Source organism: Pogoniulus pusillus, chromosome 9 (genome assembly GCF_015220805.1).
Source record: "Pogoniulus pusillus isolate bPogPus1 chromosome 9, bPogPus1.pri, whole genome shotgun sequence".
NCBI lineage: Eukaryota > Metazoa > Chordata > Aves > Piciformes > Lybiidae > Pogoniulus > Pogoniulus pusillus.
Genome location: NC_087272.1, coordinates 2,876,999 through 2,893,311, shown reverse-complemented (window position 1 = coordinate 2,893,311; position 16,313 = coordinate 2,876,999). Strand labels below are relative to the sequence as shown.

At 51.2% G+C, this 16,313-nt stretch overlaps 1 protein-coding gene across 4 annotated transcripts in view; it reads right to left on the bottom strand.

The window, feature by feature from the left end:
* Positions 1-434: 434 nt before the first annotated feature.
* Positions 435-16,313, bottom strand: part of SMARCAD1 (SWI/SNF-related, matrix-associated actin-dependent regulator of chromatin, subfamily a, containing DEAD/H box 1) — an 83,140-nt gene continuing 67,261 nt past the window's right edge. For 2 of the 4 annotated variants that reach the window (XM_064148338.1, XM_064148341.1), the window contains 8 exons: positions 14,329-14,424; positions 11,864-11,981; positions 10,226-10,347; positions 8,604-8,792; positions 6,430-6,548; positions 5,267-5,449; positions 3,299-3,408; positions 435-1,031 (listed from right to left, as the gene is read on the bottom strand). In XM_064148338.1, coding sequence (XP_064004408.1) covers positions 970-1,031; positions 3,299-3,408; positions 5,267-5,449; positions 6,430-6,548; positions 8,604-8,792; positions 10,226-10,347; positions 11,864-11,981; positions 14,329-14,424 — 999 coding nt within the window. In that variant the 3' untranslated portion in view covers positions 435-969. The remainder of the gene's footprint in view (positions 1,032-3,298; positions 3,409-5,266; positions 5,450-6,429; positions 6,549-8,603; positions 8,793-10,225; positions 10,348-11,863; positions 11,982-14,328; positions 14,425-16,313) is intronic. The other 2 variants (XM_064148339.1, XM_064148340.1) reach the window with 2 other exon arrangements.

Here is a 16,313-nt window from a genome sequence, read left to right as displayed (position 1 = left end):
TGCCTGGGCGGGAAGCGCTCAGCCAATCACAGCGCGGCCCCAGCGCGGGCACTGCCTTTGCCCCGCCCCTTCACGCCTGCAGGGCGAGGGGAGAGGAGCAGCTTTCTGCCGCTTGTTCCATCCCCACCGCGGAGGCAGAGGGATTTTGGGGTACGAAGGGCTCCAGGACAGTCATCTGCAGAATTACTGAGTGTGCCTCCATGCCCTCACCCAGGTCACTGCTCAAAGACGTTAAGGAGGACAGGACACAGCACTGAGACCTGGGGGATGCCAGCTGCGACCGGGCATCAGCCAGCAGAACATTTCAGCCACTTCGAGAGCTGCCTGTTTGATACAGAACATGCAAAGTTATCCCCATGCAAAGTCATCCCCATGCTTCCCCCCCTACCCCAATACCCACACACTGAAGAAGGGAAGGGGGATACAAAAGCAAAGCAAAGGTCATTGATGGCAGTTTATTTGTCTCCGTTAACACAAAACCAGTACAGTACATCAAATAAACCCAAAGAAGCAGAAACAGACTCGAGCAGTGTCAAATAAGGCACACAGCAAAAAAAAACCTCTACACGTGGAATCCAGTGAAACAGACAGGTTGGTTTTATATATATATATATATATTTGGAGGTAGAAATAATTACAAAAATACTGACAAATCTTGAGCAGTAGAGGAGATTTATTAAAACAATTAACTACTTGGGTCCCTCTTTGGAGAAGTGAACTGTAAAAGAAGGGGGTTTTTGTTCAGCATTTCCCTTCCCCCCCCACCCCTATCTTGAGAAGGTTTGGGCTGTTGGGTTATAAAAGCATCCAAAAAGAATGCTCCCGGGTCTTAGAAAACTTTCCATACCACAAGGAGTAAAAGAAAAAGGAACTACAAAAGGTTATAAATGTTCATAAAACTCGTGGCCAAAGAGTCCTTGGGGGTACAACATCACCTTTCTGCCTCGGATCTCACAGCCTGTTTGCGTGTTAGAGCCCTAATGATGCTTTTAATAGCGTGGCTATATCTGCTGCAATGGTGCCTCCTTCTCCTGAGGAATGAAAAACAAGGGTTAGCACAGCTCCTATTAGCTCACAGCAACAGGCCCCCCAAAAAAACAACCCTAAGAGCCCCAAAATTGTACTCAAATCCTCTATCTGTAGGAGTCTGGCATTACATTTTTAATCATAGAATCAAGCAGGTTGGAAGAGAGCTCCAAGCTCAGCCAGCCCAACCTAGCACCCAGCCCTGCCCAATCAACCAGACCATGGCACTAAGTGCCCCAGCCAGGCTTGGCTTCAACACCTCCAAGGACGGTGACTCCACCACCTCCCTGGGCAGCCCAAGAGACCCAAAAGTGTACCCAAATCCTCTATCTGTAGGAGTCTGGCATTACATTTTTAATCACAGCATCAAGCAGATTGGAAGAGACCTCCAAACTCATCCAGTCCAACCTAGCACCCAGGCCTGCCCAATCAACATAGAATCACAGAACCAAGCAGGCTGGAAGAGACCTCCAAGCTCAGCCAGTCCAACCTAGCACCCAGCCCTGCCCAATCAACATAGAATCAAGCAGGTTGGAAGAGAGCTCCAAACTCATCCAGTCCAACCCAGCACCCAGCCCTGCCCAATCAACCAGACCATGGCACTAAGTGCCCCAGCCAGGCTTGGCTTCAACACCTCCAGGGACAGTGACTCCACCACCTCCCTGGGCAGCCCAATAGCCCCAAAATTGTACCCAAATCCTCTATCTGTAGGAGTCTGTTGTGAAATTTTTAGGTCATAGAATCAACCAGGTTGGAAGAGACCTCCAAGCTCAGCCAGTCCAACCTAGCACCCAGCCCTATCCAGTCAACCAGACCATGGCACTAAGTACCCCAGCCAGGCTTTGCTTACAAGCCAATTTCTGTCAAACTGAGCAATAATCATAAAATGGTTTAGGGTTGGAAGAGATCTCAAGCACAGAATTCCTTAGGTGGGCAAAGCCCTTCAAGCTGATGGAGTCCAATCATAGGTTTCACACTGACAAGTCCTTGACTAAACCAAACCCCTCAGCACAGCATCTCAGCACTGGGAATCCCTATGGCTGGAAAGGACCTCCAGCATCAGCCAGTCCAACCTTCATCCCAGCAGCCTTCAGCACCAGACCACAGCCTCAAGCACCACATCCACTCTGCTTTTAAACACCTCCAGGGATAGTGACTCCACCACCTTCCTGGGCAGCCTGTGCCAGTGCCTGACCACCTGCTCAGCAAAGAACTTCCTCCCAACAGCCAACCTAAACCTGCCCTGATGCAGCTTGAGGCCATTTCCTCTTGTCCTGTTATTAGTAACTGGGGAGAAGAGACCAGCTCCAGCCTCACTGCAGCCTCCTTTTAGGTAGCTGTAGAGGGCAATAAGGTCCCCTCTCAGCCTCCTCTTCTCCAGACTGAACACCCCCAGCTCCCTCAGCTGCTCCTCACAGGCCATGTTTGCCAGACCTCTCCCCAGCCTCCCTGGTGAAGATCTGTGTCTGCAGTGGAAGCTGGAGAGAGCTCTTTCCAACCTGAAATGGATCTGCTACCTTCTGACAGAGCTCAGGAGCTGCAAGGGCAATGCATGAAGCAGAGCAGTGCTCTGGCATCAAAGCACAGTCAGAGTTTAGCTGGGAGTGTCGGTATGAGGGTGTGAGTGTGTGAAAACAAGCCACAGCTGCTTCACCTGCACAAGCACATGAGCTGATTGAGCCACTCTGTGGCCTGTGAATGTGTTTGCATTCTTCAGGTGAAGAAACAAAAGAGGTAAAACCGTGGGCTTGTGTCCTCTCAGTTTAGCACAGTCTGTGCTGTCTCACCAGGTTTGCTTCACAGAGCTCCTAGTCCTAGGCAGAGGACCCAAGCAAACAGAGGGTGCAAGAATTGTCTCTTTCAGCACAAGGAGTTGCTGGAAAGAGGATTTGTGCAAGATTATGCAGCCTCACTACAACCTCCTTTTAGGTAGTTGTAGAAGGCAGTAAGGTCCCCTCTCAGCCTCCTCTTCTCCACACTAAACACCCCCAGCTCCCTCAGCTGCTCCTCATAGGTCATGTTTGCCAGACCCTCCCCAGCCTTGTTACCCTTCTCTGCACCCACTCCAGGTGGAGAGGGTGCAAAGGTCATCCAAACTCCAAAAGCCATCTAGTCCAATCCCCTCCCCTGCAGTCAGCAGGGACATCTTCAACTAGACTAAAAGTGCCTTAAAAAGAGCTTTGTCTGCATCAAGAACTCTTTTTTCCCCCTCCAGAAGAACATACTGCAGCAACCCTAATTCACTCAATGAACATACATGCAAGAGGCTTACCTGAATCTGCAGCAGTCATATCTTGTTCTAGCTTCAACTTCTGCTGGCTGATTTTGAGCATGGATTCTTCAATAGTGCCCTTACTGATTAGCTTTATGACTTTTACTTCTCTGTGGACCACAAAAGATAGGATAAATCAGAAAGCTGTTGATGTTTTCTTTGGATGAATGGAGAAAAGTATAAAGGAGGATGCTCTGCTGCCTTTGCTCAGCTGGTGGTGGTTGAAAACAAGGAGGGGGAAACAAACCAAAAGAGCTTCTAGTTTTATGTGTCTGGGCTAACTGTGCTCTGCACTGCCAGAAAACTTGGTTTTCTCCTGCCCTCCCACAGCCACTGCAAAGATCTCTGCTAATTGAAACAACTCCATCTCCTCCTCATCCCATACCACAGGTGAAATACCAGTTAAGAAACACATTCTCTATCTCATCCTGAAAGGGCACTAAAACATTCCATGGTCTCCCTCTTTACGATGGGCTGACACTTTACAGCTTTGAAATCTCCTCCTAAAGGGAACAAACAGTCCCAAAGACTTCAGATCTGCCTTGAAGCAGTTTCTGGCAGCAGGGAATCAGAGAGTTTGTGAGTGACAGAAGGAAAAAGGGGCAGAGAATGTTAACAAGGTTTGTTCTAGCAGCAAAATGTGCTAAGACATTTAACAGTTACCTTGCTGTAACCCAGCACAACCCAGAGCTGCTGTAACCCAGCACAACCCAGCACAACCCAGAGCTGCAATACTCAAGTCTCTGCTTCAAACCTAATTTTGAATCATAAAATGCCACACTTCAGCCTCCTCTGGGAGCTTCACAGTATCACAGTATCATCAGGGTTGGAAGAGACCTCACAGATCATCAAGTCCAACCCTTTAGCACAGAGCTCAAGGCCAGACCATGGCACCAAGTGCCACGTCCAGTCCTGCCTTGAACAGCTCCAGGGACGGCGACTCCACCACCTCCCCGGGCAGCCCATTCCAGTGTCCAATGACTCTCTCAGGGAAGAACTTTCTCCTCACCTCCAGCCTAAATTTCCCCTGGCACAGCCTGAGGCTGTGTCCTCTCGTTCTGGTGCTGGCCACCTGAGAGAAGAGAGCAACCTCCTCCTGGCCACAACCACCCCTCAGGTAGCTGTAGACAGCAATGAGGTCTGCCCTGAGCCTCCTCTTCTCCAGGCTAACCAATCCCAGCTCCCTCAGCCTCTCCTCGTAGGGCTGTGCTCAAGGCCTCTCCCCAGCCTCGTCGCCCTTCTCTGGACATGCTCAAGCATCTCAATGTCCCTCCTAAACTGGGGGGCCCAGAACTGAACACAGCACTCAAGGTGTGGTCTAAGCAGTGCAGAGTACAGGGGCAGAATGACCTCCCTGCTCCTGCTGGCCACACCATTCCTGATGCAGGCCAGGATGCCACTGGCTCTCTTGGCCACCTGGGCACACTGCTGGCTCATGTTCAGGTGGGTATCAATCAGCATCCCCAGATCCCTCTCTGTCTGGCTGCTCTCAGCCACTCTGACCCCAGCCTGTATCTCTGCATGGGGTTGTTGTGGCCAAAGTGCAGCACCAGCACTTGGAGCTATTGAAGCCATCCCCTTGGACTCTGCCCATCTGTGCAGGCGGTCAAGGTCCTGCTGCAGAGCCCTTCTGCCCTCCAACCCAGCCACATTTGCCCCCAGCTTGGTGTCATCTGCACACTTGCTGATGACTGACTCCATGCCCTCATCCAGATCATCTATGAAGATGTTAAAGAGGATGGGGCCCAGCACTGATCCCTGAGGGACACCACTAGTGACAGCTGCCAGCTGGATGTGGCACCATTCACCACCACTCTCTGGGCTCATCCCTCCAGCCAGTTCCTAACCCAGCACAGAGTGTTGCCATCCAAGCCATGGGCTGACAGCTTAGCCAGCAGTTTGCTGTGGGGGATAGTGTCAAAGCTTGCCTCCAGGAAAAGCCAAGCATTCAAATCAAAAGCATCTTACCTTTTCTGCCCTACTCTATGGCATCTGTCTTCTGCTTGCTTATCGTTGTATGGGTTGCAGTCAATGTCGTGAAGAATGACAACGTTTGCTGAAGTCAGGTTAATTCCCAAGCCACCAGCTTTGGTTGAAAGGAGGAACACAAAAATCTCCATATCTGTATTAAACTCATCTATTAGATGTATCCTGCAGAAGAGAAGAAAACATACATCAGGCCTTGGAGAAACCATGGGGCTGGCCCAGAGTTGAGGTCAGGATGATCAGATTGTGAAAGGGAGGACAGAGGCATTAGAAAGCAGCTCAAAAGCACTGATGTGACACAGAAGGAAAAAGGGTTATCAGCTCTCAGCAATAACCAGAGACATATACAGTGAGGGACAGGCTGGTAGGAAAGAAGAAAAGAGGCTTAGAAACATTTTGGATGATCACAGAAGAAAAGAAAGAGCCAAGCAGAGGACAAGGAAGGACTGAAGTACATAAAGGTGTTGAAGCAAAGCCTGGATGGGACACTTAGTGCTATGGTCTAGTTGACTGGACAGGGCTGGGTGCTAGGTTGGACTGGCTGAGCTTGGAGGTCTCTTCCAACCTGCCTGATTCTATGAAGCAAAGGGAGGAAATTTAGCTGCATGACTTCTTTTCAACACTAGTTGCTCAGGTAAGAGAAGAAGACTTGGTATTAGGAGGAAGCTGTTGTCAGAGAGAGTGATTGGCATTGGAATGGGCTGCCCAGGGAGGTGGTGGAGTCGCCGTGCCTGGAGGTGTTGAAGCCAAGCCTGGCTGGGGCACTTAGTGCCATGGTCTGGTTGACTGGATAGGGCTGGGTGCTAGGAGATGGAAACTGCAGCACAGGAAGCTCCACCTCAGCATGAGGAAGAAGTTGTTGAGTGTAAGTGTGACAGATCCCTGGCACAGGCTGCCCACAGAGGCTGTGGAGTCTCCTTGTCTGGAGCCTTTGCAGGCCTCTCTGGATGTGTTCCTGTGTGACCTGTGCTAGATTCTCTGCTCCCACAGTGGCAGGGGGGCTGGACTGGAGGAGCTTTTGAGGTCCTTTCCAACCCCTGTGATTCTATAGAGTGGAAAAGCCAGGCAAGAGGTTAAATTCACCTCCACAGCTGCATGCACACATCCAATCTGCCCCTCTCCCCTCTTCAACCAGAGTCACATACCGATCAGAGATCTGTGTTTTCCCATCCAGCCTAAGGTATCTGTGCTGCCAATGCCTTAGGAAAACTTCCAAGATATCCAGCATCATAGTAAATTGGCTAAACAACACCACTCTGTCCCCCTGCAAACCAGAAAGCAAAGCAAGTTTGAACATACATCAGCCTCACATCAATGAGCTGCACAAAGACTTCAGCTGTGCCAAGCTGTGATTTGACTTTGAACAAATCTCTGTTTCCTCAGCTGGAAGCTTTACCTTTCTCAGCTGAAAACTTTATCTTTCTCAGCTGAAATCCAACAAGTCAGGATCAACTTTTACAGCAGATATTGTAGCCAGTATTTCTGAACCCACCTTTTGATGGTATGGTACAGTTTGAGTTACTTTGGGCTTAGGTGGCTCCAAGACACATCCATTGGCTGGATGGTGGCAGGCAGAGAGTGGTGATCAAGGGCACAATGTCCACCTGGAGACCAGGGACAAGTGGTGTCCCTCAGGGGTCAGTGCTGGCAGCAGAGCTGTGTAACATCTTTGTCAGTGACATGGACAGTTTAATCTACTGCATTACCCAAAGGTTTCTTTCACTAAAGCCTACAAAGTGTTGCATTTTCCTTCAAGACAACTAAAAAGTTGCAGGTTTGACTTTCCCTCTTGCAAACCATGAAGTAGTACATTGGTGAGAAATAAGTGTTAGCACAGGTAACAAATGAACAGGAAAACATAACATACTTTATGGACAGAGGGATCAGTGCAACCTCAGCAAGTGTGCAGCTGGCACCAAGCTATGTGGCACAGTTGACTTGCTAGAGGGCAGGGATCTATCCAGAGGGACCTGGACAGGCTGCAGAGCTGTGCCCAGGCCAACCTCAGGACATTCAACAAGGCCAAGTGCAAGGTCCTGCACCTGGGTGGGTGCAATCCCAAGCACAACTCCAGGCTGGGTGGGGAATGGCTGAGAGCAGCCCTGAGGAACAGGCCCTGGGGGTCTGGGGTGGTGAAAAACTCAACAGGAGCCTGCAGTGGGAGTGCAGCCCAGACACAACCCTGTGCTGGGCTGCAGCAAGAGCAGTGTGGGCAGCAGGGCAAGGGAGGGGATGCTGCCCCTTGGCTCTGCTCTCCTCAGACCCCCCTGAAGCCCTGCATGCAGTTCTGGAGCCCCCAGCACAAGCAGGACATGGAAGTGTTGGAGCCAGTCCAGGAGAGGCCACCAAGATGCTGAGAGGGCTGCAGCAGCTCTGCTCTGAGGACAGGCTGAGAGAGTTGGGGCTGTGCAGCCTGGAGAAGTGAAGGCTTCATGGAGACCTTGGAGTGGCCTTGCAGTGTCTGAAGGGGGCTACAGGAGGGCTGGGAGGGACTATTGACAAGGTCTGGTAATGACAGGATGAGGAGGAATGGGTTTGGACTGGCAGAGGGGAGATTGAAACTGGATGTTAGGAAAGGGTTCTTTGCAGTGAGGGTGGTGAGACCCTGGCACAGGTTGCCCAAGGAGGTTGTGGCTGCTCCCTCTGTGGTGGTGTTCATGGCCAGGTTGGATGAGGCCTTGAGCAACCTGTTCTAGTGGGAGGTGTCCCTGCCTACGGCAGGGGGTTGGAACTGGCTGAGCTTTGAGCTCCCTTCCAACCTAAACCATTCTATGACTCTATCTCTGAGATCTCTTTCAGCCCCAACAGCTCTTTGATTCTGTGAAGCCCAAGACATTCCCAAGTATTATGGTATGTGCTTACTTGTAAACGAAGCCAGTTTGAACCTGCTATTTAAGGCAGTGCCCTCTTCTCACCTTTCAACTGGCTCACCACATAGATGATTATTCCAAGGCAACAAAGCCTTATTCAATTGCCAAAAGGAGGTCAAAGCTCAGGAGCTGTGAAAAGTGCTGCTGGTCCTCCACAGAACAAAAAAGCAGTGTTGACTTGGCATCAATGTCCTCAAACTGGAACCTTGGTGATACTGTGAAAAGGGGGAAGCTGATTCTGGCTGTCCATCCAGTGACAATGCACAGGCAGGACTGCACACCAACAGCTGGCAGTGTTGCTTATGACTCCTGCACATGCACTGCACAACTCCAGAGCAAAGCCCCTGTGTTGGATCTCCAGCTAGCAGATAGGCATCTTAGTTAAATTAGCATCTAGAGCATCCTGAAGATGGAGAGGGAAAGACACTGCAGCCATCCCTAGTACTAACCTTCTCTTTAAGGTCAGAGAGAATTCGTTCCAGTGCTCTAAACTTCCCAGAATCCAAGATCTGATCCATGTCTAACTTGAAGTCACTGATGTGAGAATATTGCTTACAGAGCAGATGCAGCTCAAAATCTGTCATTACTGCCATATCTTCACAGATCAGGTCAGGGTTAGCATCGCTGTGGGTGGGCTCCTGTCAAAGAAAAGGAAGGGCAGTAATGCAGCACAGGCAGACCAGACCAAACCAAAGCACCATGCAGGAACACACAACACCTCTGAAAGAGGAAAGCAGCACAAGGACATACTGACAAATGCCAGAGCGTGGCTCCTGCAACCTACAACAGGTCACAGAGTCCAGCAGGTTAGAAGAGAGCTCCAAGCTCAGCCAGTCCAACCTAGCACCCAGCCCTGGTCAATCATAAACTCAGGCAGGTTGGAAGAATGCTCCAAGCTCAGCCAGTCCAACCTAGCACCCAGCCCTGGCCAATCAACCAGACCATGGCACTAAGAGCCCCATTCAAGCCTTTTCCTCAACACCTCCAGGGACAGCAATGCCACCACCTCCCTGGACAGCCCATTCCAATGCCAATTTGGAGGCTCCCAGGTGACCTTCTTGTGGCCTTCCAGGTTCTGAAGGGGGTCTACAGAAAAGCTGGGGAGGGACTTTTTAGGCTGTCAGGGAGTGACAGGAGTAGGGGGAATGGAGCAAAGCTGGAGGTGGGGAGAGTGAGGCTGGAGGTAAGGAAGAAGTTGTTGAGCATGAGAGTGGTGAGAGGCTGGAATGGGTTGCCCAGGGAGGTGGTTGAGGCCCCATGGCTGGAGGTGTTTCAGGCCAGGCTGGCTGAGGCTGTGGGCAGCCTGCTCTAGGGTAGGGTGTCCCTGCCCATGGCAGGGGGGTTGGAACTGGCTGCTCCTTGTGCTCCCTTTCAACACTGACTGATTTTATGATTCTAAGTGTCCCAGCCAGGCTTTGCTTGAGCACCTCCAGGCACAGCCACTCCACCACCTCCCTGGGCAGCCCATTCCAATGCCAATCACTCTCTCTGACAACAACTTCCTAACAACATCCAGCCTAGACCTCCCCTGGCACAACTTCACACTGTGTCCCCTTCTTCTGTTGCTGCTTGCCTGGCACAAGAGCCCAACCCCACCTGGCTACAGCCTCCCTTCAGGTAGCTGTAAAAAGCAATGAGGTCACCCCTGAGCCTCCTCTGCAAGCCCATGTTTATAGTCTAGGATGATCACTTTGCAATGCAGCTTTTAGTATCCAAAATTAAGTTTATGCTCAACCTTCACAGCAGTCACCTAGTGCCTATCAAGCCCTATGACCTTTTACCCCTCTTTCTGACCTCTTCCCCTGAAGACTTATTCCCTACAAGGGAGAGCCAATCCTTAGATACACTGGAAAAGACAGAGACACATAAATCAATGTTAAACACACACAGAGCTGGCTCAGAGCAGCAGAGATGCACTCCCACAAATGCTCTCTCCAGTCCAGTATCTGACACATAAATCAGTGTTAAACACACACAGAGCTGGCTCAGAGCATCAGAGATGCAGTCCCACAACTGCTCTCTCCAATCCAGTACCTGACACAAGGATTGCTTCTGGATCTCATCACCTTACCTTGAGCATAAGCATGGACATTGTCCTAAGCTTCTCATCTGTGTAGTACTGCCTATGCAAGAGAGGGTGGTTAGCCATTTTCCTCAGCTGCATCATCACATTCCCCATGTCAGAGTTCTTCTCTGCAAACAAAGCAATAAAGTCTGCTCAGAAGCAGTATGGAGAGGTGTCAAGCATGTCCAGCAGGGCTAGAGAGGTTCTTCTCCCTCTCTACTTTGCCCTGCTGAGATTACATCTGCAGTATTGTGTCCAGTTTTGGGCTCCCCAATTTAAGAGAGGCAGGGATCGGATGGAAGGAGTCCAGCAGACAGACATGAAGATGATTTGGGGACTTGAGCATCTCCTCTGTGGAGAAAGACTGAGAGCCCTGGGGCTGGTTAGTCTGGAGAAGAGAAGGCTGAGAGGGGATCTGAGCAATGCCTATCAACATCTGAGGGGTGGGTGCCAAGTGGAGGAGGCCAAGCTCTTTTTGGTGGTGCACAGCAATAAGCCAAGGAGCAATGGATACAAACTGGAACAGAGAAGGTTTCAGCTCAACCTGGGGAGAAACTTCTTTAGGGTGAGGGTGACAGAGCCCTGGAGCAGGCTGCCCAGAGAGGTTGTGGAGTCTCCTTCTCTGGACACTTTCAAACCCCAGGTGGATGCATTCCTGTGTGGACTCCCCTGGGTGCCTTTGGCAGGGAGGTTGGACTGGATGATGTCTGGAGGTCCCTTCCAACCTCTAATATTCTGTGGTTCTGTTGTGGGATCACTCTCAATATTGCCTTGCTAACCATCCCTTGCCCACTTCTTTCCCTGTTACTGCTCCATCTTGCACCCCAGAGATGAGAGCTGAGCAACAGTTTTGGGACAGGATGCAGCATTTCATGCTCCTGCCCAGGTTGTGTTGCAAGTCTTGCTTGCTACATGCATCTGCCATGGGTGATCCTGCTTTTGGAAGGGGGTTTGGACTGGATGATCCTTTTCCAACCCTTAAGATTCAGTGAGACACTGTTTATTTCTCTAGGTAACTTTGTTAGAACACATTTGATGTTTCACCCAGGGAGGTGGCGGAGTCACCATTGCTGGGGTTATCACAGTATCACCAAGGTTGGAAGAGACCTCATAGATCATCAAGTCCAACCCTTTAGCACAGAGCTCAAGGCCAGACCATGGCACCAAGTGCCACGTCCAATCCTGCCTTGAACAGCCCCAGGGACAGCAATGGGGCACTTAGTGCCATGGTCTGGTTGATTGGCCAGGGCTGGGTGCTAGGTTGGGCTGGCTGAGCTTGGAGCTCTCTTCCAACCTGCTTGATTCTGTGAGTCTATGAAGTTCTTGACAGAGTGATTGGCATTGGAATGGGCTGCCCAGGGAGGTGGTGGAGTCTCTGTCCCTGGAGGTGTTGAAGCTAAGCCTGTCTGGGGCACTAAGTGCCATGGTCTGGTTGCTTGGGCAGGGCTGGGTGCTAGGTTGGGCTGGCTGAGCTTGAAGCTCTCTTCCAATCTGCTTGATTCTGTGATTCTATGATACTTGAACTTGGGAAAAATCCCTAGGGAGGATGTTTATGACTCTTAGATGCTGCTGCCAAGTAAGGGCTTTGTAGCCACATCTGTGTGGGCAGAGAAGAGCCCAGAAGGGAATGAGATGCTCACGTACCGTTCCCGTTAATGGTCGTCTTGAGCCTGTTCAAGAGATCACAGTATAACTGCTCCTGTTTCTCAGACATCTCACATACTTCAATGACATCTTTTTTGGCAGGTAGCTGTTTAAGGACCTGACAAAATAAAACCATAGCAGGTTAAAAACTACTGCAGTGTAGTGAATGGTCAGGGATCCTGCACCATCTTACAAGAAGAACTTGATTTGCATCATGCATCACCCCCTGCCCTCCCTTACTGACACAGGCTGCACCCTCCAGAACTGCACAAGACAATTACACCTCCAATACCTGCAACCTACACCCCTGCTAATCAGAGATGTCTCCTTCAAACCACTGACAAGTCATCCATGGGACAGCAACGTGTCCTTGTGGCCAAGAAGGCCAGTGGGATCCTGGGGGTTATTAAGAAGAGTGTGTCCAGCAGATCCAGGGAGGTTTTCTGACCCTCTGCCCTGATGAGGCCCCAGCTAGAATACTGCATCCAGTTCTGGGTTCCCCAGTTGAAGAAGGACAGGGATCTGCTGGAGAGAGCCCAAGGGAGGGCTACAAGGATGCTGAAGGGGCTGCAGCACTGCCTGAGGAGGAGAGGCTGAGAGCCCTGGGGCTGCTTAGGCTGCAGAGGAGAAGGCTGAGAGGGGATCTGAGCAATGTCTGTCAAGAGCTGAGGGCTGGGGGTCAGGAAGGAAGGCACAGGGACAGCCTCTGCTCACCTCTGCCCTGCCACAGGACAAGGGGCAAGGGATGGAAACTGCAGCACAGGAAGCTCCACCTCAGCATGAGGAAGAACTTGTTGAGTGTAAGGGTGAGAGAGCCCTGGCACAGGCTGCCCAGAGAGGTTGTGGAGTCTCCTCTGGAGCCCTTCCAGCCCTGTCTGGATGTGTTCCTGTGTGACCTGTGCTCGATTCTCTGCTCCTGCTCTGCCAGGGGGGCTGGACTGGGAGATCTCCAGAGGTCTTTTCCAAACTCTAATATCCTGTGAGCCTGTGACTCTTCAAATATGCAAGTGCAGAGACACCTTTCAGACCAGCATTCATTTTCACTTCCTTCTACCCACTGAATTCTAAAAAGCAGAATTTAAAGCAGGTTTGGGATTTTAGAATGAAAAAGAAACATTCTGATGACAGCTAATTTTCTAGTCAGAGTTCCCTGCAAACACCCATGTGGACATATGCTGCTGCAATGACTTTAATTGACTGTAATGTACAGTCAGAAGGATTTCTGTGGTGGATATGAAGAATTTCTCATGTTTCATCCCTTACTAGTCTTTAGAATCATCCTTCAGAGCACTCTGCACTGCATAAAACACTGGCAGGATGGCTGGGCCCAAAGAGTGGTGGGAATGGAGTTAAGTCTGGCCAGTGCCCAGTCACCAGTCATCCCCCAGGGTTCAGTGCTGGGTCCTGTCCTCCTGAACATCTTTAGCAATCATCTAGATGAGGGCCTTGAGGCACCATCAGTAAATCTGCAGATGACACCAAGTTGTGTCCATCTGCTAGAGGGTAGTGAGGCTTTGCAGCAGGACCTGGACAGGGAAGACCAACGAGGTGAGACCAATGGGCAAAGGATCACTGGGTGAAGTTCAGTAAGGCCAAGCAGCAGGTCCTCCAGGTGGCCAAGGAAGCCAATGGCATCCCAGCTTGGATTAGAACACTGTGGACAGCAGGAAGAGGGAGGTGATCATCCTTTTGTGCTCAGCACTGGGGAGGCCACACCTCGAGTGTTGGGTTCAGTTCTGGACCCCTCACTACAAGACGGGCATTGAGGTGCTGAAGCCTGTCCAGAGAAGGGCAACGAGGCTGGAAAAGGGCCTGGAGCACCTGGGCTATGAGGAGGAGCTGAGGGTGTTCAGACTGCAGAAGAGGAGGCTGAGGGCAGAGCTCATTGCTCTCTACAGCTCCCTGAAAGGAGGGTGGAGCGAGGAGGGGGCAGGCTCTGCTCCTTGGTGGCAAGGCACAGGAGCAGAGGAAATGGTTCCAAGCTGCCCCAGGGCAGGTTCAGGCTGGATGCCAGGAAATATTTCTTGCCAGAGAGAGTTCTCAGCCACTGGAATGCTCTGCCCAGGGCAGTGCTGGAGACCCCATCCCTGGAGTGTTTCAGCAGCCTGTGGAGCTGGGGCTTAGGGACATGGCTTGGTGTTGAGCCTGCATTGCTGGGTGGAAGGTTGGACTGGGTGAGCTTGGAAGTCTCTTCCAGCCAGCTATTTCCAGTGATTCTGTGATTTCCTAAGTACAATTCCCAACTGCAAACAGTCAGCAAATGCTACACATCAAACCCAAAGCTGCAGCAAGTCACACTTTCACCTGCAAACTCCTGCAAGATGAAAGGTAGCTCAAGTTTCTTGTTCTTCTTCGACAGACAGCTAAAACTGACAAAATCTGACCCTGAACTCTACTGTTAGTCTCAAAGGACCATCAGGCTCTTTGAGAACACGAAAACATTACTTCCAAGATGGAAACATTACCTCATCTTTTACTCTTCTGAGGATGAATGGCTTTATGATCTGCTTTGCATGTGCAATCCTCTCCTTCTCGTATATGCTCTGCTCTTCGGCGCTCTTCTAAGGAAATATTGCAAGCATTGAGTCAGAGTGAAAAGCTTTCAGCTGTAACAACACTACCTGAACTATTCTATCTCCATGAAAACCCCAGCCAGCAGAGACACATGTAGTTGAGGATGCCCCTGCTGACTGCAGAGAGGCTGGACAAGATGACCTTGGGAGGTCCCTTCCAAGCCAGACCATTCTATGACCTATCAGAACCACCCAGTGGCATCCTGGCCTGCATCAGGAATGGTGTGGCCAGCAGGAGCAGGGAGGTCATTCTGCCCCTCTACTCTGCACTGCTTAGACCACACCTTGAGTGCTGTGTTCAGTTCTGGGCCCCCCAGTTTAGGAGGGACATTGAGATGCTTGAGCGTGTCCAGAGAAGGGCAACGAGGCTGGGGAGAGGCCTTGAGCACAGCCCTACGAGGAGAGGCTGAGGGAGCTGGGATTGGTTAGCCTGGAGAAGAGGAGGCTCAGGGGAGACCTTATTGCTGTCTACAACTACCTGAGGGGAGGTTGTGGCCAGGAGGAGGTTGCTCTCTTCTCTCAGGTGGCCAGCACCAGAACAAGAGGACACAGCCTCAGGCTGTGCCAGGGGAGATTTAGGCTGGAGGTGAGGAGAAAGTTCTTCCCTGAGAGAGTCATTGGACACTGGAATGGGCTGCCCGGGGAGGTGGTGGAGTCGCCGTCCCTGGAGCTGTTCAAGGCAGGACTGGACGTGGCACTTGGTGCCATGGTCTGGCCTTGAGCTCTGTGCTAAAGGGTTGGACTTGATGATCTGTGAGGTCTCTTCCAACCTTGGTGATACTGTGATACTGTGATCTTTAAGTTCACTCTTGCTTTCCATGGCTTTGTGCAAGGCATTTGACACTGTCCCACATGACATCCTTGCCTCTATGATGGATTTGATGGATGGACCACTTGGTGGCTAAGGAACTGGCTAGAAAGCGGCACTCAAAGTGCTGTGGTTAATAGCTCAATGTCCATGTGGAGACCAGAGACAAGTGGAGCTCTTCAGGGCTCTGTTCTGGGGCCAGTGCTGTTCAACATTGTCAGTGACATGGACAATGGCATTGAGTGCACCCTCAGAGAGAGTGATTTCCCATTGGAATGGGCTGCCCAGGGAGGTGGTGGAGGCACCGTCCCTTGAGGTCTTCAACGAAAGCCTCGATGAGGCACTCGGTGCCATGGTCTGGTTGACTGGATAGGGCTGGGTGCTAGGTTGGACTGGATGAGCTTGGAGGTCTCTTCCAACCTGGTTGATTCTATGATTCTCATCAGGTTTGCTGATGGCACCAAGCTGTGTGGTGAGGTGGCCTTGCTTGAGGGCAGGGATGGCATCTGAAGGGACCTTGACAGGCTGCGGAAATGGGCCAGTGCCACCTGCACAGTGCAGGGTCCTGCAGCTGGGTCAGCTGCAGGCACAAATCTAAACTGGGTACAGAATGGGTTAAGAACAGGCATGAAGAGAAAGACTTGGGGGTGCTGATGGATGAGAAGCTTCCCAGGAGCCAGCAGTGCCCCGAGGCAGCCCAGAAGACCAAATGTATCCTGGGAAGCATCAGGAGGAGTGTGGGCAGCAGGTGGGAGAGGGGATTCTGCCCCTTTGCTCTGCTCTGCTGAGACCCCAGCTGGAAAACTGCACCCAGGTCTGGTGTGCCCACTGTGAGAGGCACATAGATCTCTTGGAACAAGGCCAGAGGAGGCCACAAAGATGATGCAGGGGCTGGACCACCACTGTTAGGAGGACAGGCTGAGGAAGCTGGGATTGTTCAGCCTGAAGAATACTCTGGGGGGACCTTAGAGCTCCCTGAAGGGATTCTACAGGAAGGCTACAGAGGGACTTTTTCCAGGAGTGTCCAGTGATAAGACAAGGGAAGATGGATTGAAATTGAAGAATAGGT